General features: G+C 41.4%; 1 protein-coding gene across 3 annotated transcripts in view; it reads left to right on the top strand.

The window, feature by feature from the left end:
* Window positions 1–407: 407 nt before the first annotated feature.
* LOC128888435 (uncharacterized) overlaps window positions 408–21,723 on the top strand; it is a 269,895-nt gene continuing 248,579 nt past the window's right edge. The window contains exon 1 of one of the 3 annotated variants that reach the window (XM_054145290.1): window positions 408–1,823. In XM_054145290.1, coding sequence (XP_054001265.1) covers window positions 1,721–1,823 — 103 coding nt within the window. In that variant the 5' untranslated portion in view covers window positions 408–1,720. The remainder of the gene's footprint in view (window positions 1,824–21,723) is intronic. The other 2 variants (XM_054145291.1, XM_054145289.1) reach the window with 2 other exon arrangements.

The raw sequence follows: 21,723 nt of genomic DNA, 5'->3' as shown, positions 1-21,723 counted from the left end.
TAGCGAAGAATTCTTCTATTAATTGTTCCTCCCCCAAAAAGAACATACGTCCATTCCCTCTTCCCAACGAACGGTGATATTTTTACCACCCATGACCACACACTTGTGTACACCTACACAATTACTTCTCGTCCACATTTACACACAGAGAAAAATACACACGTGTACACTGGTCACTTAGACGAAGTCGCCTGTCTATAAATGTTATCTGCATGTGGGGCACACGACGCTGACGACGCTCACTCGTTCCGATGTATCTGTTACACACGACACACGATTCAACAAAATGCACACGCGTATATATATATACATATATATAAACACACTCGAAGTCGCGTACATGTACACACGTTGATTCTTCTAATGTGGGACGGCAGCCGAGAATGCTAAATTTAGGGTAGGTTCGAGCAGTCGATTCTCGAATCGTAGCCCACGCATGTCGCGGGTGCGTCAGTCGAACGCTCGAATCAGTTTTTTTTGCCTGTAGGGCGACAAAAGCTGCGCGAAACGTTGTTTTCCGTGTGTTTTTCGCCCAGGGGGGACACGCGACGAAGAGGAACGGCCACTTTTCCGACGAATTATCGCCGACAAGCCCCGACGCTCGACATACGACCGGAAACGCGAAAATCACGGCTCGCAACGGGAACAATTTTCCGTGTCAGGTGTCATCGAACCGCCACCACGTGTAGAGGCGTCACAATACAAATAAATAGTAAGCGCGCTGGCTGGACGCCAACGCGCGCCATTGTCGCCTCTGAAATTGGAGATGTACATTCCCAATTGAGCCGGATAATCGTGAGAATTATCCAACGATCTTTCACAAACCACGAGTTCTGTCACGGTGTCACGGCGCACGAGAAAAAGTAACTGCGAAATAGTCGTTGCGCTCCGATTGGGATGGTAGTAACTCGCACCTGCGAAATAATAATTGATGCTACCAAGGCAAGGAAGGAAATTAAAAAAAGGTGGTACAAAACATATTATTCTTCACGTACTAAAATATAGTCTAGATCGATTGATTTGATGCGAGATGTCAGCACGAAGGAGAAAGATATAATATATTGGACTCGAGTTAACCGAGGGAAACGATCGCTTCTGAGCTGAAGAACAAAATTAAAAACACATGTGGTAGAAAGCTGCAACCTCAGCATACCAAAACACAATCTAGAGCAATCAAATCCACCCAAGTCACCGCGATGGTATAGAGTTTTCGTAAAAGAATAAACCGAGGGGAACGAAGGTACAACGAGGAGAGGCGACCAAGAGACTTTTTAGAAATTTAACCGAAGACTGCGGAGGCATTTGATTTATGTCGTGCACGTTCGGTGGCACATGCATGACGACACCGGCATGACTATGTCGGAAATGTGACCGCTGTCTATATGCCGTCTACACGTATGACGACATCTGGGGTGTCTCGTCGAGATTTTTTCAGACGTGTCTCGCCGAGTCCACTTCGCGTCTACTACGGTCGATGATCTCTCAGGCTTTTCCCTTGATACTTTTCCCACTTTCTAACAAGCCTCAGTATCCCTCGAAAACGTTGAAAGTGTGACAAGAGCGTAATTAAGGGGACTGATGCATCCCTGAGATCAGACTCGGGAGATTATCGACAGAAACTATTTAGCGACGCGGAGAGTTTGCAAATATTTGTGAAATATTTCTTCTTTGAAAGACTGGTATAAGAGACCAACTCTGTGTTATTTTTTTTTAATTCAATATGTGGGCTCCCGTAATTTCTATCTTGTGGACCATCGTGTACATGGTGCAACGTAAAATTACGATGAAAAGTATCGTGTATCCCTCGTACTCGGAAACTGCAGGTAATGCGTGTTTATAATTTCATAAATGCATGTTCTTACGGAGCTGTAATTATAGTTATTATAATTACAGCTTGCTTGTTTACGTATTAAAGGTGAATAGTTTTCAGTAATTTCAAACAAATCATTGTGTGTTTTACGTTCCGAAAGGTATAAAAAAGATAAACAATAACTTGTTCGAGACTGCAAAAATTATATATTAAATTTGCGTTCTTGGAACAATTGAAGTATTTTAACAATTAGTTCGCGATGTTAAAAGGTAGACGAAAAACAAGCATTAACCAATAATATTCCACGGTGGCGAGATATCGATTATTCTCTGACTGGGATTTACGAGCATTTCGGGTGCGCGAAATTGCGTTTCACTGGGTTAGGCATTAGTGCAAGTAGTTATGCGATTTCTACTGCCATTTCTGTGCTCACTCGTGATTTACATGATTCAGTATAACATCGTATCACGTTCCCTGGAATTTGTTGCAGATTGGAGTTGCAATTCCAACTGCCAAATCAGCTAATTAATTAGGAAATAACTGAATAGGTGGAATGTTTCTCGCAGGCTGCTACGGTCAGATTTATGTCTGGCTAATAACTGGGCCTTTCAAGGAATGAACTGCTCGGATGAGTAGAATGTATAATAATTACATATTTCTGAACGCCAGGCAAACAAAATTTTTATTAACTTTTTATTGACATAATTAGCGAGAAATTGTTTCATTCTTATTTTATTAAGTTTCGAATAGTTTTGAAATAGTTAACAACTTGACAAGTGTCGTAAATGTTGCAAATAAATATGATTTGTAGCGATTTTCGAGGTCTTTTTCGTTGTGTCGGTTATTCTTATACAAGGCCAGACGAACTTCTTATTGCAAAAGAGTTCTCGACATGCCTCGTGTCTGAAGCAGTGGCTCGTTTTGCTAACTTATAAACGAAGTCTATCGCATTAAATATTGCACATTATTCAGCAGGCGAAAAGAAAAAGATTCGGAACCGAGTAGATTAAAAGGTTGGCATAGTTCGTGGTATGTTTTGGATCGAGGCAGCGAATAATTTAAAATAGCGTCTGCCTCGACTAATACTGTCCAAAATTTGAAACAGAATCCTATGAATAAATTAACACGTTTAATGCACAAGATCCAACGGACGTGTGTGAGAGACATAGTTACCGCGGGACAACTCGATAAGTAGATTAGCATAATAAATGTTTCAGTACTCTACTAGAGTAATGATGTAATAGGGAGTTTAGGTACGAAAAAGTATGAATACCATATTAATAATTGATGCTATAATACTATTAAATTACGATGCAAGCGTTGAAATACTCCGTAGAAATTGCTGTCTTATTATACTTTTATTGCGATGGAGTTTACACGTCTTTTACAGAATTTTTAGAGCTCCAATCAAAACTTTAGACACGACGAATCCGATACGAAGATCATACGCATCGCAAGAGACCAGTAAATTGCTCGCGAGACGAATTTACATAACGAATAGTGAACACAGAAACCTTCGGACGCGGTCAAGATTTTCGACCGTACATTCCGTGATAAAATTATCGGACTCCCCTATGTTACTTGCATTTCACATTATTTATGATTTCAAAATAGTACCGTTTATTCAGATTAAAAGGTACATGTTAAAAGCAGGTGTACAAGAAATACACATTTTATCAGGAAAGAAGGGTTTCATTGTTGGTTTAATAAAGCGTATTAGAATTTGACTTTTCAACTGTCATCGGTACTTGTTCTTCATACGAGCAGATTAGATTTTTAGAAAATATCGTAAACATCAAAATCTCAAACGTGCTACATTAAAATATAAAAAGCGTCCAATATCGTCTTGTCGCGGAGTGTACGCCTAGCTGATCCAAAATTTCAAGCACAATTCAGCGAGCAAATTGGCACCGTGGTAAGTCTTAGGAAGCTCTCGACAGGCGAATTAGCATAACGGAAAATCCCGAGACTGAAGATTTAACCGATAAAAATTGGCATCGCGAACCGCTGGGACACACCTGGCGGTCAGACCGTCGGGATTCCAGACGGAGTTCAGCGAATAAATTGGCATCGTTAAAAGTTTGACGCAGTCAGCGCCTGTTGCATTAGCGTTGCAAAGAATCCCAGACAGTGTTTGACGAATGGATTGGCGATAACTATGCCGTTTATCCGCTTGAATTCTTCGCGGTTCAGGCGTTCGTCGCGAGTCCTTCGTGTCCTCGAGTACCTGATCCTGTCCACTCCTCTCTCTGTTCTGCAACGTTTCCATATGCAGAAATTGCATAAAAATTTGGTGGATCTCCGTTGCATTAATTAAATGATTATATGATTTATAATTAGATGATTTCTCTTTAATCTTTTCAAACTTGGCGTCCACAATTGAGGACACAAAATTTAAAAATTACCGACATTATCGTTTAGGGTAAATGCCCTTATTTGTGCACGTGAAGAAAGTGCAGTTCTCATCGGAAACACTATTAGAATTTTTCTTTTTCTTTTTTCTCATACTAATTTTAGCTAAGGCTAAAAATTAAATTACATTAGTACGAGAAAAAAAATAATTCAGGTCTGAAAGGGTTACGAATGAAGACGGAATATGACACTTGCTCTGTACTTCTCTAGTGTAACGATCAGTAACGCCAGTATCGGATCGAGATGATTCTACCATATTTAAGGAAACTGGCGCCAATAATCTTTGCATGTGGAAGCTCTGCATTCCTCCGGCTCGCCAGCGTGTCGATCGCTTCCTCTGCCAGGCAGCGTGTGTCTATTCCTCCGATTCTATCTTCGTTTCCTCTCCTATCGTATCCTCCTTCCTCGTCTCGTGCGTTTGTCTTCGAAATTCGCTCGGGGTTACCCAGACATGACGTAGATGCCCGCTATTCTGGTCATCTAGTGACGTCGTCCTCAGGGTGTTCAGAAATAAATTCGAGTGGCAAGGTGCTCCACGTTGCGTGGCCTGTTTCTCTCGTCCACCTCTTTAACCTCCATTTGTCACTGTCTTCCCGCTTGGCCCGCGGTGATACACGCCCGATCCGACGATTATTGTGTCACGGACAAGCATCAAAGCTGAAAATTACCGGACCAATTTAAATTTGTCCGACATTGTCGGTCCGCGCGACGAACAAACGATCGGCGAGTTCCTTCCTCGGTCGAGTCCTGGCCGAGCCTCTGTTTCTATCGTTGAAACGATTTGTTGCTGCATACATACATAGTTGGCAGACGGTGACATAACCTTGCGCCACATTGCGAAAAACTGATATGTCTGAGGCTCTTCGGTTCGGTGTTTTCGCCAAACGAAACTGTAGGTGATAGTTTTAATTGCATCGAGAAGGAATGTAAATACTGGTATGTGTATGTGTGTGTGTGTGGTGGTGGGGGGGGGGGAGGGAGGCAGTGATTTTGTTATAAACAGATATACACTTGGAGTCTTTGTGGCAAGTTATTGTTTTATTGTCGTCTCGAGTTCTTGATCGACACAACTAACAAGTACTTAAACTTTCGGACTGGTAATTTAATACTACGAGGGTTCAGTTCACCGCCATCGTTGATCACAAAAATAGCGTCGAAAGAAGGCACGGAAGAAGCCTCAAGATTACGACTCTCGAAAGAGCGTTCAACCTTCTCTCCGTGTTACAGCTTCCGCGAACGTAACTCCACGTTTCACTAGCACCTTCAAGAACGTAGACGGTCCCCCAACAATCCAAACAGGAGGTTACATCCGTTTGTCGGCGAGGAAGGCGTCGGTGTAAACGAGCGAGTCTTGGCGATCGTTCGCGGGCAACAAAAGTTTAATTGGAGAGATACGATTCACTTTACAAGCGTGCACGGCTTTTCTTTCGTTGGATAATGAAGTAACGCCCGCAGCCAGGCACTTGTGGTTACCGTCTAAGAAGAGACCAGACGAGAAAGGGGATGGCGCGAAGGGTGACTGGGTTGAAAAATACGTTACATTATGTTCTTTTTATTTTTTTGAGTAAAGAGAAATGGATGCTCGTTTGCCGAATATTGCAGCTGAGAAGATTTCTTCTTCTTTTTGGTATATTTTTTTAATATAGGGATGCAGATGTTTGGTGATTATTGTGAAAGAAGGAATGAATTCTCTTAGGTGTAATGAGAAAGGAGGAGGATTCCGTTATATTCAGAAAATTTGAAGTTATTTTTGTAACAATAATTAAAATTATTGTTTCACATTTTGTTGTATTGCAAACCTTGTGCTTTTGTAGCTATAAAATGGTTCTTGGATACGAATTAAACAAGCAAACTTGTATAATTAATCTAGAAATACATTCAGGGTAACGTTTGGCCCAGCTGAGTACCAAGATATGGCACTTTAAATCATCGCAGAACAACTCTCGTTTAACAGTTGGAAACAGATCATTCTAAATTGTAGATCATTTTATGTTCTCCAACTTCTGTAGATATACAATCCGCTACATTCCTCTATTTTCCCATCGCTTCCGAGCGAACGATGGACGCTACTATACGAGCCGTTGCATCGATCTGTCTCTTCTTGTTCCTCTTCCTGTTCGCTCGGTTCCCCCGACGAGGCCTTCTGCTTCCTCCCGATGCTCTTCTTTCGATTTCCTCGGCCCCTGGCCCCCGCCGTAAATACATTTCCGCATGGAAAGCGCCACTTTTAAACTTTGCGATCCCTTTTTGCGACGCATTCATCTTTTATCGTTGTAAATGCGGTTGCTCGCCTCGGCTCCGCTTGTCCTCGCTCGTCTCGTCTCACCTCGCTGCCCGGGAAGAATAGGAGTTTACTTCTTCTCCCTTCCCGGGGAAAGAAAGTTAACGTTTACGCCGCGCACGGTGATGGAACTATTTTGAGTAACGATGGCTTTGGCGTCGTCTTCGGCATACCTTGTCTTTCTCTTCCTTTCAGTTTGTTCCTTGGCGCACGATAAATGCTCTTCCCTGGTGTAAGTACCATTCGAGACGGGCCCGCATGTAACTTTTTTCGGAAAATCGCAGGTTCGAGGATGTAAGATTCTTGGAACACTGAAACATTAATTGGAAATTCACTTCTTCTTCACGTCATTTGAAAAGTATAGTAAATGCTGAATAAACATCGGAAAAGTATATTTATAGTATTCAACGAAGGAACTAAGGCAAAGGTCTCGTTATACATACAATTACCATTACTCCTCCTCATAGGCAATCCATTTTCTTCGCGCGTGTAGCTTCTATGTCTGTTACTTTCTGTAATTGAATTTCGAATTCGCTTCGAGTGAGACGAGAGCTATAGACCGAAGAACTATTCGCGCCAAGGAAAAGTTACTCGGCGACTCGATTTCCCAAGGTTTAATTAAACTTAGCACTTAAACTGTTTATTGGGGATGTAAGGAGCGTGCGTTACAATGCTAATGAGAATTATACTACCGTAGGCACTTTGTTCCAAAGTTCAAAGTGCTTCGCAATGACGAGGTTGAGTGTAACGTTGCTGGGTGCGAAAACAAGTTATACAAGCGCGTCGTCTGTAACAATGGAGCCGGAATTGATGGTTCAATATTATTCATTCGTACAGACGAAACAATCCAAATTGGAATTGCGGCCACCTCCGTTATTTGATCAGAAAATAATAGGAACGTGGACGTGGCGCGATGTTTTCCACGATCGAAGTACTTCTTTATCCTGTAGCAAAATTTCCGACTTGTTTTTTCCGACAGGAAATGTTTCTCGTGTTCATTACAGGCTGGATTTTCGTCGTCAAAGCCGACAAAGCTTTTCCCTTGTTCACGGGCTTCCCCGTTTCATGTCTTCGCATCGGCGGGTTTAATACCGCCCCCGGGGGTTAACGGGGCAGGTATTAAAATATTTCTTTCCAATGGCACGGTTGCATTCGCGGGATCGTACTCTTTGGGCTACGTTTTGTTCCGTTTCTCGTGTTCGCGAAAGGCAAACGTTTAATTGTTGAACTGCTCGCGGTGTTCCAGTTTCACGATCGTTTTGTGTCAGGAGAAATTTCCAGCTGGATGAATTTATTGAACTTCATCCACACGTGATGATTCACATAATATTCTTTCGTAGACGTACCCTTTGTATGTCTGCGAGTAAACAACCAAACGCACTTATGAATACAAACAATACAGAGGACGGAACGCGTATATTAGGTCGTCCCACAAGTTTATGCCACTCATTCTTCTGCTACTCAAATTAGTGAAACATATTCTTAAGTGCTATAAAAAAGAGGTAATCTCTCTCATTTTACCGTCACTATAAAATTTCTGTAATTTTTTAATTAAATATTGACTCCGTCTGCAGCACGAACTTATGGGATGACCTAATAATCTGTTCTTTGTTGAACGTTGTCTGGAATATTGAATTTTCAAAGAAACTTATGCCTTGTACCTCTACTGTCGAATGATCAACGAATCCATTCTCTCTAATTCCTTTACTCGACAGTTTACATCGGTTTACATTAACGCCTCGCGCATCGCTATCGTTTCATCAAAAAGTTCAACAGCTGAGTCGAGAAGTAGCCCGTTTCCTCGAAGAAGAGATCGAGGGGATGTTCGGTTAACGAACTGTTGCAGTCTACTCGCCGAGCGTCCTGCCTGTCAGGTTGGTTGTGTTTATAACTTCTTCCTAAATGGAATTTGTTTCGCAACTGGTAGTGTTCTCGAAAGTTTGGGGAGGTGAAATTTGTTTCCACCGCGGTGGCCGAGGAACTTGGAATTTTTGGAAGAATTTTTCGCGCCACACCGTGCCTTTTTCTTCTTCGAATGTGGAGTACGGTTGATCCAGATTAATTCGCAGTTTACAGTTAGATGCAAATAAAGTGAATGGCGCGTGACGGGGCGGCAAGAAATTCGTATCGATGGAGGTTAAAAAGTTTTGTTTAATGAGCATTCGTCTCGAGGGACGAATAAATTTTGAACTTCGCCAACTTGCGTTCGATTCTTCCAGCCAGGCGGTTGACCCGGCCAATTCTTTCATCGTTTTTGTACGTGATCTTTGTGCAAATGTTGAAGCACCCGCGGTTCGGCAAACGCCGGAATAATTTCTGAATCGCGAAGAGTAAACTTCGCGAAAAGTTTCTCCGGCGTCTTCGTTCTGTATGCCACCCAGCGTTTCGCGCGAATTTCAGACGTGTCTGGTATATTCTTTTTAAATCCACTACTTGATTAAATATGAAAAATACATCATTGACTCATACATTACCGACACTATCGTTTAGGACGGATGTCCTTAGAAAGACCAGTTTTCCTCGAAAACTAGACTATTAGGATTTTGTTTTATTTTTTCCATACTAATTTTAGTCAAAGTTAACCTCAAACGTTAAATTTTATTAGTACGAGAAAAAAAAATAATTCAGGTCTGAAAGGGTTAATAATAATGCAGTCGTATAGGTAATTAATATGTGAAAATAACTAAGCGATACTTATCCACGATTTAATTCTGCAGTTACTGAGAAAACAATAAAGGTGAAATCTATTAATTTGTCAAGCCACAACTTCAAGTTGTTTCTGATACCCCAGAACTTTTTAAATCTTCTCCATTAAAGTTATTCGTCCGCGGGACACGGCTCCTTTAAACTTTTTATTCCCTCCGCAGAGCAGAGCAGGCATGAGTAATAAAAAAAAATTGATCCCAAGTTACGAGATTAAAATGAATTCCGCGACGAATTTTTTAACCGGTCTCTCGACTCGGTCAGGTTCCTTTCATTTCACCGCGAAATATATTTTTTACACGCGGTACATGTAGGACACCCGTTGCGTGGCATTCGTAGCGCACGTGAGGTGGTACTACTTTTTACAGGTTTCTCTGCGGTATTTCGCTGTCGATTATCTTACGCCTCAGTTCCGTCTTCCATTTTCGAGGAAACTGTAAGACCGGGGACCTAATTACTTTGCCCTCCGCTGTGCAGGTAACGTCGGAGATCCATAAATTCGTATTGTATGGTCCCGCGATAGTACAATGTAGGTCAAAAGTGACGCTCGATGTTCCGTTTTTAAACAGAACCGCTTCCAAACATCTGCATAGCCTTTCTCTCGCGGAAATTACTTCGCTAATCGAAACAGTTAACCACCTGGATTTGATCTGCTGGAACCAGAGGGTGAGATTATAGTCGTTTACCATCGACGAGTCCCCCAATAAACCCTGACAAACTTTGGATACGTTCACGGAAATTTCCGAACTTTCCGCGTTTAACCCTTTCAGACCTGAATTACTTTTTGTCCTCGTACTAATGTAATTCCATTTTTAGGGTTAACTAAAATTAGTATGAACGAAATAAAAATTCATGTGCACAAATAAAGACATTCGCCCTAAGCGATAGTGTCGGTGATGTATGAGTCTTATTACTCGGTTGTGTTCTCAATTATGTATTCTAGGTCTGAAAAGGTTAAAAAAGTTGATCTACATTAGTTGATCGTTGAAAGCTTCCCGTGTATTGAAATTCAAATGTAAATGAAGACCAGCTAAGAGGGCACGATCCTCTTTGATGATATCTTTCAAAAATTTGCTCGCAGTACACGTGACACGGTGATATCGGAGACTGTGCTTTTAGTACGAAAAAGACGGAAGTATATTTAACGCTGAAACGTGGGGGTCGTTTGTGATTTCTGTCTTGGTCTCCGGTCGTCCATTTCCGGGACAATCGGGAAGAGAGATCTCATTACCTCTCACCCGGATATAACGTCGTTCTCCTTTGACGCCATCGTTCGATGGATTCACTTCGTGCAACCTCATAAACGATGAAAATAGGTCAGGGATAAAGTTATTCGAGGCAGTAAGAGGATCGTTGCTTCCTTTGTGTCGATATCGCAATCTTCATAACTTATGTCGTTAAATTCGATTTTAATTTCCTCCACTTCCCTTGAACGCTCCTTCGTTAGAAATTTATTGGTATTTAGCTCCCTAAGAATCTATTTACCTAACCGAAATTGCCAGCTCCTTCACGATAAATCCGTTATTCATCGCGTTAAGGACACTCGGTGCTATGGAAAAATGAGAGAAACCTCCTTGCTTTCTCAATTTTACTTAATTTTGTCAATTCGCGTAGCTGTAACTGGATTTCCATTTCAAATTTGTAGATACGGTTACATAGATGATACTAAAACATTCTGGTTATCATTTCTTGCCTGCGCTATAATATGAGAACATAGCACATTTAATGGAATAATAGTTTATTTGATGTTTAATCTCATACCTTACCTTAACGCTCGTTTCTGGAATTAATTATTACGATAGCGTAGGTACAACTCTTATCAAAGAATCAGTAGTACAAATCCAATTTTATTCAGAGCGAGAAGGAAATTACGAGCTTCCATTTTTATTCCAGTATTTCACGGTTTGTGGGATGGTCCAACCCTTCGGTTGCGTTGAAGGTAGTTGGCGTTAATCTTCGAACAAATTTTCGGCAAATTTTGTTTGATTCTCGCGCAGATAGATCCACGCTGGTTGCACTAGAACTGCAGTGTAAGGATTAGTGCAGCGGTCGCGAGACGGAGGGATGGGGTGTGTGCGGTTATACCACGCTGCGAGGTGATAAAACCGCTAATTGTTCGAAAGCAAACTTCGCGTCGCGCTATGTCTGCGCGCAGACTACTGAAGCAGCTGCGACGATGCGCCTAATCCATCGCGTGGAATATTACTCAATTATGTATTCTCGTACACACGATTTTCAAATATACTAATGCATTTCTTGTTCTAATCCACTATAACTGGGAATGAATGAAATTATATAATTCGTGTTTCATAAAAAAAAAAAATGCTTTGGTTATTTTGGTCGCTTAAAACAATAAGGTCATCTGAGTTATGCTATTTTTTACTGCCCAGAGTCATAAAAAGATAAAACTGGTAAAGCTTGGCGTTCGCTTGCGTTCAAGGTACCCATTTAATATTTGTTTTATGGTGCCACTTTATTGCCCTGACATTATTTGCTGGTGCGTAGTTTTCAGTACTTGGAAAAATAATTTTTATAGCTTCTTGCTAGTAGTCCTCTAAAATTTGAAAGAAAATATTTTAGTAGATAATCACCCACAAAATGATCGAAATATGTCCATTGTGAGTTATAAGTCCAAGTATTATATACTTCTTTGTTTAAGTTTAACCTTTTCCTCTTCCTACATTAATAGAATATATTCAACCCCCCCCCTCCCCAAAAAAAAAGAATCAACAAAGTAATTTATACATTTCGTGTTACAGGTGAGTGCGACCAGTTTGTGGGGTACAGCATCGAAATCATCACAGATGTCGCGTATCGTCCCACAAGAAAGCACGCAGGTAGGAATATCGCTAGTATCGACAGGAACGTAATTCCATTCCGAGGAGTTGACGAATAGCACGTCGTAGGAACCAATAACCGTTCGAAAGAAGAATATTATGGTCGTACGTCCAACACCATCGCTCTTCCATTGGCGTTCTCGTCGCTACGCTATCGGAACTTTGCGTTCGTATCTCGCGTGGAGCGCACGCCCCGAAAAATATTTTCCTTGCATCAACCGTCGGAAATGACGCGGATATTACTGGCTACAGGAGGCTCGGTAAAGTTCGAGAAGAGTAATTCTTGGAAGCGATCGCATTGTTTGCCTCTTGGCTGGGCTTTACGAGTCAAGAAAAACACGGCAGCGATGTCGGCGATCGGTCAAGCCGCATTGCTCCCCATTGCAGTGGATGCACACGCGCGAATTTCCCTCGTTCGTGTGCGCTGCATGGTTGTGTGCCCGTTTGGTACAACGATTGGAACGATAGCGTCCTATGAGAAATGGTGCTGTTGAATATGACTGCGGTGCCATCGCGTTGCTTTTCACCCAGGAATGTCCAAAATTCTCGTCTCGATAAACAACTTCGAATAACGAGAGATAAACAACGGTTTGCCCGAGTAAAAAAACAAATCGTTCCTTTTGAAAATTATATGTAACGAAATTGTAGATCGACCCTTTCAATTTCGACGATCGTTCCTTCTCATTATCCATTCTTGAACGTTACAAAGCGACGTGGGCAGCATTTCCAAATTAGAAAGATGGGAATCACGACAAATGTGCGGTTTGCTCTTGGAATCAGGCTTACAGGCAGATGCACGCTGCACCGCTCGGAGGAACCAAGATGTATAGCCTTGATTTCCACAGAACGGTAATGTCGGTATCTCCCTTGTGACAAGGGAAACTACAAGGTAACGGCGGGCGGTTATTGGGAGGAGTATGGCCGTAGAAAGGAAACTAGAAAATGTCACGCGAAACATTTCCAATTCTCCTCCCGTTATTTCTCCTTTTTCTGCCGTCCGCGATAACAATCGCCGTCGTGGATCTTGTTTTACAATCTTCGTGGAAACGATATGTCATTCAGGGAGTGATGATTCGCCGAGTCAGCGTCGGGTCTCTCTTTCCGGTTCCTCAAAGAATCGACGAGTTACGATTTCACCTCTCCTGGATGGTTTTCGGAGTCCTTTATCATGCTCGTTTCCGATTCAGGTGCTAAATAACGTATTAGACGTTACTAGGCGTCTTTGATATTTTTAAGTAAATACTTCATTATAAATACACACAAGTGTAAAGTTTATTCGTGTTCATAGTTATAATGAAACATTTATTTAAAAATATCAAACCTATGTTCAATGAGTTAACTTCATATTTTCGAATGAAACTATATTTTGGAAAAATCTAACGCGTAATGAGTTAGTTTAGTTTATATCTTCGACTACAACGTGATGAAAGTAAAATTCAATTTTAAAGAAGAGGTAATGGTTTGGCGGGTTAATTAAGTTCGTACGCGATGCGATTCAACCTAAACTTCAATTTGCGGTACTACTTTTTGCTCGAGAGTTTCGTTTGACCCGCGGAGCGGTGTCTTCGATTCGTCGCAGTTAATTTGTTGGGAATGGAGTTAGAAACGTAGAAATTGCCGAGGGTGCACCGGCTCGTTAAGTTAAATACACGCGTGCAGACGCGAAACGCTTGTAGTGAACCGCAATTGGTGTTACCTTGATATACGGGCCCCCGTCTTCATGAATATTCATCTCCTCTGTCCGTTATGAACGCCGCGGTCGTAAACAAGAGTATCTTTCTTCGTCTGCTGGGAAATTCTTTCACCTCCGCTGTTCTAAATGCGCAGACAATTCATTAATTTCAATGATACAGCGGGAAGCGTATAAACGCGCGATGATCAATTTAATTCTCCTTTTCGAGAGCAGGAAGGTGTTCTTCGCACAATTTTTTTTTTGCGCGAGAACCGTAAAAGCATGTAGTTCGAAATTTTAACGTAAGATTGTTGAGTACGGTTATGGGATCGTTCGATGGTGGACTAATAACCTCAATTATACTTTAACGAGAGGCAAAATTACAAATAAAAATAAAAATCGTAGAAACTGTAGTAGAAAGTAGATTTTTGTTTGAAACCAGCGACTGAAAATAACTCTTCAACGCTGTTCATAAAGCTAAGAAAGATCGTAATAATTCGAAAGTTCCGAGTCGGGGCATAACAGCGCGCTGAAATAGTTAATTTGGACGGACTCCAATAATTCTGCCAAAAATGGTTTCCTTTGACTTGGCCAATCTCCATGTCACAGATTCGAATCGGCGTTACATTACTCGTGACATTGCGGCTTCTATAGTTGACTCGAGGGTTCTCGCAAAATTTGTGGGACCAGAAATGCTTGACTGATTATACAATAAATGACGAATAAACTAACGTAATTGATTTGTTCGCGTTGTTTATTTCTCTCTTGATATTCGAAACTTCTATATGGATAAGTATTCCGCCACATTCTTCCCAGGCTGACAACGTGCTAACTGATGACAAAGAGGACGACTCGCGACCGCGTACCTTCTTGTACGTTGAGACTAATGAGGCATTTATTTAGTCGAGGCGAGGGGTTAGAGTGTTGTTACAATTCCGAGATTGTAAGGGGTAGTTTAACCAAGAACGACGAGAACCGACCAGCTGGAAACAAAACACAATTCTTGGATTAGGAACTCTGTTCTGTTTCAAATCTCTTATTTTTTGGACACAAATATCGTGGAATATTAGAGCCGCAAAGGGAACTGCTGAACCCTTAGCTCTAGGTAGACACAGATCCTGGATTAAAGTTAAATAAATCTTTTTAAAAGATCAAGAGACCTCGAAGCTGACGTTCCACTCCTAATAATAATAAAAAATATTACTGCTACTAGTAACTGCAAATGACTTTTACTTCCTCTTTTTGCCAGAGTATGCACCAGGTTCAATTAGTTGCTAAGTACCCGAGGTGAAATGCGTTAATAGTGACGCGCAGTAGATTTTTCACGAGCACTGACGATAGAATGCATATCGCGAGCTGGCGACAAAGTAAGGGAAATGGGTTATCGCGGAGTCTTCCGTACAAAGGGAATTTAAGAGGTCGAGTTAAAGTTCCTTACACAGTTATAGTCGACGCGACTGCAAAATCGCGGAAGTTGCGGCGCGAATAAGTTCTTAACTTTATCATAACCCTGCGACTAAAGTGGTATGGCGCTTAGTAAATGATAAGAGCCAACTTGTTGTCTCATGGCATTTGTGGGTACTTGTAGACAACATCTCGCGTTCGATGGAACACTTTCTCGATGCAAGCGGAATGAAACAAATTTAGCAAATAATAGATAACATTTTTAAATTATAGCACCAAGATAAGGCTAATTATATCGATGTCATATGAGCCGTTTGCTGCAGAAATCGATTAACTCTACTTTTTGAAAGATCTTATATTTAGTGTCAAAGCACTTGGTATAGTTATAACCTTTTATATTTATAATAACTATCCTGAAAAGGAAAGAACTTTGTTCAATATTTATTTGAATTTATATTGTAAAGGGAATTTTAAAAAGTAATTTGCATTATTTCGTCGCACGGAGTTAATCGATTCGTGCAATGAACGGCTCATATAATAGTCCGCGTTGACCATTATGTCAATAAGGAATAGAACCAAGAAATTCTTCATTTTACTTTATTTTACTACAAGTCAAAGCTATGCGTTGTGTATCATACCTTCGGTTAACCGTCGGTTAAACGATTCTAGAGACGAAGCGCAGATACTGACTACTCCTTCGCTTCCGAAGGAGACATCGCGACGCTCACTGTGGATTCATGGTATGCTTCTCCGTTCGCTATAACTCGTGCACGACGGTGTTGCGGCAATTATAGCTGCGTTAGTTTCGTTTGCGTCTTGCTGCATTGCTACTCTCTGGATCAGATTAGTCGTTACGGAAGTTTCGGGTAGTTTCGTCCTTCCCACTCCACTCAGCTCCCCTCAAAGAGCATCTTCGTGCCTTTATCGAACGGTTTCGAAGCTGTGGTGCCAGAAAATTTAAAGACCGTTTATCGCCGAAGTTATCGTGGTAATTATATTTCTTGTTTTTTCTGGCAACTTTGACTCTTTTCGTCCGTTTCGTTAAGATTATTATTTTAGTGATCGCATTTACAACAGAGTTCGCGATATTTAATTAATACGACTCGCCTCAATAATTATCGGCAATTACCGCCATTTTAGCACACTTAAGGATTAATCAGATGTATCTCTCTTGGCTAATACCTACCCACCCGTTCCTGATACATATTTGATTTAACGTTAGCGCACGGTTAGCATCTCGCACCTGCACTCCCACTGCATTGCTGTATCGCTGCAGCTTTCCGTGCAAATTACTCTCCAAGAGGATGTAAATGGTACCGACGTATTACGCGTAAATCATAGGCGTCAACGCTGAACGCAATAAAGAGCGTTCTATTCATTTACTCGCGGGTATGCGGCGCAGTTACGCCTCAAGAGCGTGAGAAATGAAGAGCATTGTAAATAAAATATGAAACAGACGAGTATTCGAAAATTCCAAGCAAACGACTAGACGTAGCGTCTTCGACGATGCAGTGCGCTGTCCACCCTTAGTATTTATCGCCCACGCGTGATGTATTAGGTCGTCCTAAAAGTTCATGACACTTATTCTTCTGCTTCTCAAATTAGTGTGACATATCCTTAGGTGCTATAGAAAAAGATAATCTCTCTCATTTCGTAATATCTTCCCATCTTTTTCACATAGTCATTATACCGTCACTATAAAATTTCTGTAATTTTTTATTAAATATCGGCATAGTCTGCAGCAGGAACTTACGGGATGACCTAATATTTGGCGATGTCGGAGCGAGGTAGGGCACCTGTTCGAGATAACGGTTTTTTAACGTAATTAATGGGAGCAAATAAAATTCCAGGGATGATTAAAGTAAATTCTTGCCGCTTGCAACGCATTAAAATACAGGTTCTGAACGAGCTTGCATTGCAGCGGTGGTCATCCGTTGCCAGATAAATTGCAGACCGGTCTGAGGGGTCGTTACGAAAGGGGCGTAGGAGGATATCGTCCTAAAGTGCCGTGGATGCAATTTGCTAGCCACCGAGACTCCCGTTGCGCTATTTACTTCGAAACAATTTAGGTCCTCCGGCCACCGTGGCACAGTTCGTATGCGTCACTGTCAGAATGCAGCCGTGCTGCATCCAGCTACTAGGTCCTGGGAGATTTTTGCTCTATCTCCGACTTTTCCCCGCGTCTTCGTCGGCCATTCTCTGGAATGCGTGTTCCGCGGATTGAAAACTTTTCTCTGGTAGCGCTAATGCGAATCTAGCTCTCCGGCATCTCGAATGGTTTTCAACTAATTCCGGTCTCAACTCTCGGGGCTGTCCTTAATTATTTCCAAATCGCACTTTTCTCACTTGTGGCCTGCATTGTAGGTCAGACGGAGCTCCGTGGTTTTCTTACGCATTGCGGTATCGAGGGCTCGATCCGAAGTTACATTTTACTGCGTGTCGGGACCGTGGTTCCCAAGGGCGCGTCCGGAGAATGCGGAAGCTTCTTTAGATGGCGTCTTGAGAATTGCGGGGATTTCAGTATCAATTTACATGAATTTAAATCGGAGCTTTCGAAAATGTTACTTTAGGAACTCGTTTCAAATTAGAAAACATAATAGTGGATTACGAGAATGAAACGATGGATGGAAAATGGTAATAAAAACGGTCTGTGTTGCTCAATTTTCTCGCGTAATTTACTCCAACAATGGAGGAGTTATTGATAATATCTCGTCGCATTACCGAAACGCAATCGCAATCGATGGACGCGATAATTACCTTAATACACAGACGAAAAACACGCCCGTAAATTCGACGTATCATTAATTTTGTTTCCATCGCAAAATGTTATTGACAATTTCTTAATGTTCCGATACATTTATACTCGTTATTATTATTCGCGCGATGAAGCCCCCATTTCGTTACGTTTACGTGATTTGTGTTTTCGCGCGTTGTCCGCGTGTCTATAATAAATTCACGTTGCTTTAGCAACGTGATGTTTCGCGAAGCGTACAAGTCTGGGAGGCGCGAATAAATCTGTATAATCCAGGAACGATTTTCTCGGCAACCGCGTAACTTTCCCCGATATTTCTCGATAGAGATTGTAAGTGATAACGTTGCACGGTTCCCGGACCGCACGGGCACCCGGTGCTTTACAACCTGACCGTTTTTATTTCTGACTTACGAGTGGAGTGCAAGCTGACTCATTTATGAGGCCAGGGGAGAACGTCTCTGGGAAGATGTCTGACCGTCTAGTCGCGCAACCACCGACTGGCAGGAAATCGATTTCGTCTTGGCTGGCCTTTAAATATCGTTTCGTTTCTTCCGTTATATCGACGAGGATCTGAGGGATTCCCGCCATCGTCGGGGCTTTTCCGAAAATAGAATCCCCGATGAGGCAACGGGGCAAGAGCGAAAGGAAAAAGACATTCATCGATCGTTTTGAAATTGGGGAGAGTTGCCAAAACCGTACCTGTTTGGATACTTCATCTCATGCTTCCTGTTTAGCAGGAATTTTGACAAAAATTCTTATCTAGGTCAAGTTGCAATTTTTTTTCTCGAAATGTTACTTTCTAAACTAGGATATTTGAATAAATCTTGCGATGGTGCGATTTAAAAATCGCGACAAAGTTTAAAAAAATTTGTGTCTGATCTTTCTAATAATTGTAATATGTTCATGAAGTAATCCTCCCCCATAAGTGTAACCAAATACAGAGTCGAATTTTTTCGAATATCTTTTTTAAACGCAGTTATTTATATGGGTGCTATCCGATCGCATATCGAATATCACAGAAGTATCGAATCTCGGTAAAATCCGAATAGAAATTGTTTTTTTTTTACCATGACATCGGAGCTCGCTGGTTCGCGTTAACGGTTATCGATAGGCATATTGACAGTCCATATTTACCAATTTACGTTCCATTCTTCGCTGTTTCGTTTTAATCCATGCCACGAGTCTCGGCGAACACGTAATCATGGAAATATTACTAGCATCACCCGATATAAATGACCAACAAATTTCGAAATCGGTACGTTGTTCATCAGGATATGTTTATGAAATTTTATCGGTGGGAAGAAGTATACAAAATTTTGTTCAATGGCTATTCCGTAGAAAGTTCGAGTATCGTGGAAAACAAATAGCGTCGAGTATGGTGATTAAAGGATTAATTTTTCACGTAAATAGCGTCGAATTTGAACAGCTTCGATCGAGCACCTGTATTTCTGTTAGATCCAAACATGTGGACGAACTTTCTGCAATTATTGACCAGCCCGAAAAAAAGGGAGAACGTATCGAATACAATTTTTGAAAATATCAAAAAACTTCAAGAGAATCCGTCAACACGTTTACGCCATTTTAACAGCGTTTTAATAACGTATCGTTAATGGAACTCTGAAATGTAATATCCGCGTTGGTAATGTTGATTTTGCGCAAACGGTGTAGAAGTATATATTCGGTTCTGAACGAACAAAATTACCCATTAAATTTCCATTACTGTTACTCGTGGACGAATAATTAACGTTCCAAAAATGTTTTCAATTCTCCTTTAAGCCTCTTCGACAGATGTTATCGAGTTATTGCATCAATGTTACATAGCTTTTACGTAGAATGGGCTTTGATTGTTATCTCGCGTTGTTAATTAAACCATCGATGTTATAACTTTAGTTTAAGTCAGCCCGTGTAAACGTGATAATTATTCAGTATAACTTAGGTGTTTGTATGAAAGTTTTGTTTAAAGTTACGCGTAAGTTGCGACTAAGCACGCGTTCAAATAAATACAGATTCACCAGACTTCGCTCTCGCTTGGCCAAGGAGTGCCTATACTACATAATAGTGAAGAGGATAAGTAGAATAAAATAGAACAATCGTTTTTGTGATGAGAATCTTTCTCTGATTAATTTTCACTGCACGATTAGACGTCAACCATGAAAAGGCTTCTGAATTAGGGGAACATGATGCGATATCTGCGTCCCAGGTTTTCTCTCGTTCATAAAGTCGTCCTACTGATATACGTACCTCGCGAAGGTCCTAGTTCGCTGATAAAGCTTTTCGACGATTACGCCCCCCTATCCTGCGATACCTGAAATCTATGCTAATTCTCGGAGATAAAATGTTTGCCCTGGCCCTGCATGCACCTAGAGTCCACCTCGGAACCTCGCGCCTGATACAATACCGCTGGTTGATTTATACTCTGCGCCTGACTCCGACAAATCCTACGGTCGCGTTGCGTATTACATTAGTACTCGTGAAATTTTATGGATTATGTCGCTTTATCTCGTCTTTCGATCCAGGGTAGTAAGTTCGATTTATTCACTGCTTTGTGAAACTTAGAGGGTCTACCATTTTAGATGTTATCACAAAATAGAGACTTCTTCTATGCAGATTCTATCTCTCGTTCGTTTAAATTTTGGTACATCTGAAGCATTTTAATATTTGTGCTCGGTGTTAATATTATCGATTTTCTGGGCTGGTTGTTCCCAACAGATTTACCAAATTCAGATATAAATAAATGTGCCAAATTTGGAGTAGCCGTAAACGAAAAAAAATTCATAAAGAAACGTTTCCCTTTATCATCGAGGATTGGAAAACTCCTTATAATCTGAAGGCAGAATCGACTGGCAGGATTCTTTTGTGATGGCCTTCTTTATTGCATCGCGCCGACAGACGTTTCATAGAGAGATTCATTACATTCCGACGATATTTATTTCACCGGTACTGCGTGGCGCAATTTAATATTACTACTCGACGGTACATAATTCGATGGGACGAGCATTGGCGTGGCTTGAGCAACGTTGAGATGCGAGAAATATTAATGCAGAGTTCCCGCGTACGAGGAAAGCCTTTCCGTCGGCCTTTCGGAACGTTTATGGAGAACAGTTGGAAAGGAGTTCGCGAAGTCTGCCTTCAACTCCACCGCGTTTGCCATTGCGTAGGTCAACTTCGGACCTTTTCCCGTTTGCACCGTATAGATCGCTGTATTCATTATTCCAGCGCTAAATCGTTTGTGAATAATGGCCACCATGAATCTCTACTCGACTGACGGCGCTCGCAGCAGCGTGGCTCGTTGGTCCTTGCCTGCTGGGTCATGGAAGATGCACAAGGCGCTGCTGGACCCTGGGAAGCATTCGATGAAAAATGATCGAATTTTGCGCGACACGATCTCGCCTTCATATGGAAATTTCATTGAAGCAACACAGGTCTGAAAAGCACTAACAAGTTTGATCGAAATGAATACAGTGTACTTAAGGAGACTGTGTATCTTTCTAATTGAAGATAGGAATACTTAGGAAAATAATAATATTAATAATACGTCTTTACTATAGCCAGGTACATTACAACTGAAAGTATTGTAAAGGAGGGCCAGAATAATAGAAAGAGAAAGAATATTTTTACTGTAAACTGAAATTAACTCAAAACGAAGTGAGAAAGTATATCTGAGATTGAAATTGAATTGAAGAAATGAGGTAGAACTACAACCATATCAAGAGTGGATTGCTTCGGATTTTATTTAGCATTGTGCAGTCCTGTAGAACTTTCCCAAGAAATTGTCCTCTCTTGTTGCGATGGCGACTGGCCTTTGATGTCTCGACGAACCTTTATCAGACGTATTCCTTGGGTCAGTGTCGT

Source organism: Hylaeus anthracinus, unplaced genomic scaffold (assembly GCF_026225885.1).
Source record: "Hylaeus anthracinus isolate JK02 unplaced genomic scaffold, UHH_iyHylAnth1.0_haploid 11994, whole genome shotgun sequence".
Classification (NCBI taxonomy): Eukaryota; Metazoa; Arthropoda; class Insecta; order Hymenoptera; family Colletidae; genus Hylaeus; species Hylaeus anthracinus.
Note: the sequence above shows the minus strand (reverse complement) of the source record. Positions and strands in the feature narration are given on the sequence as shown.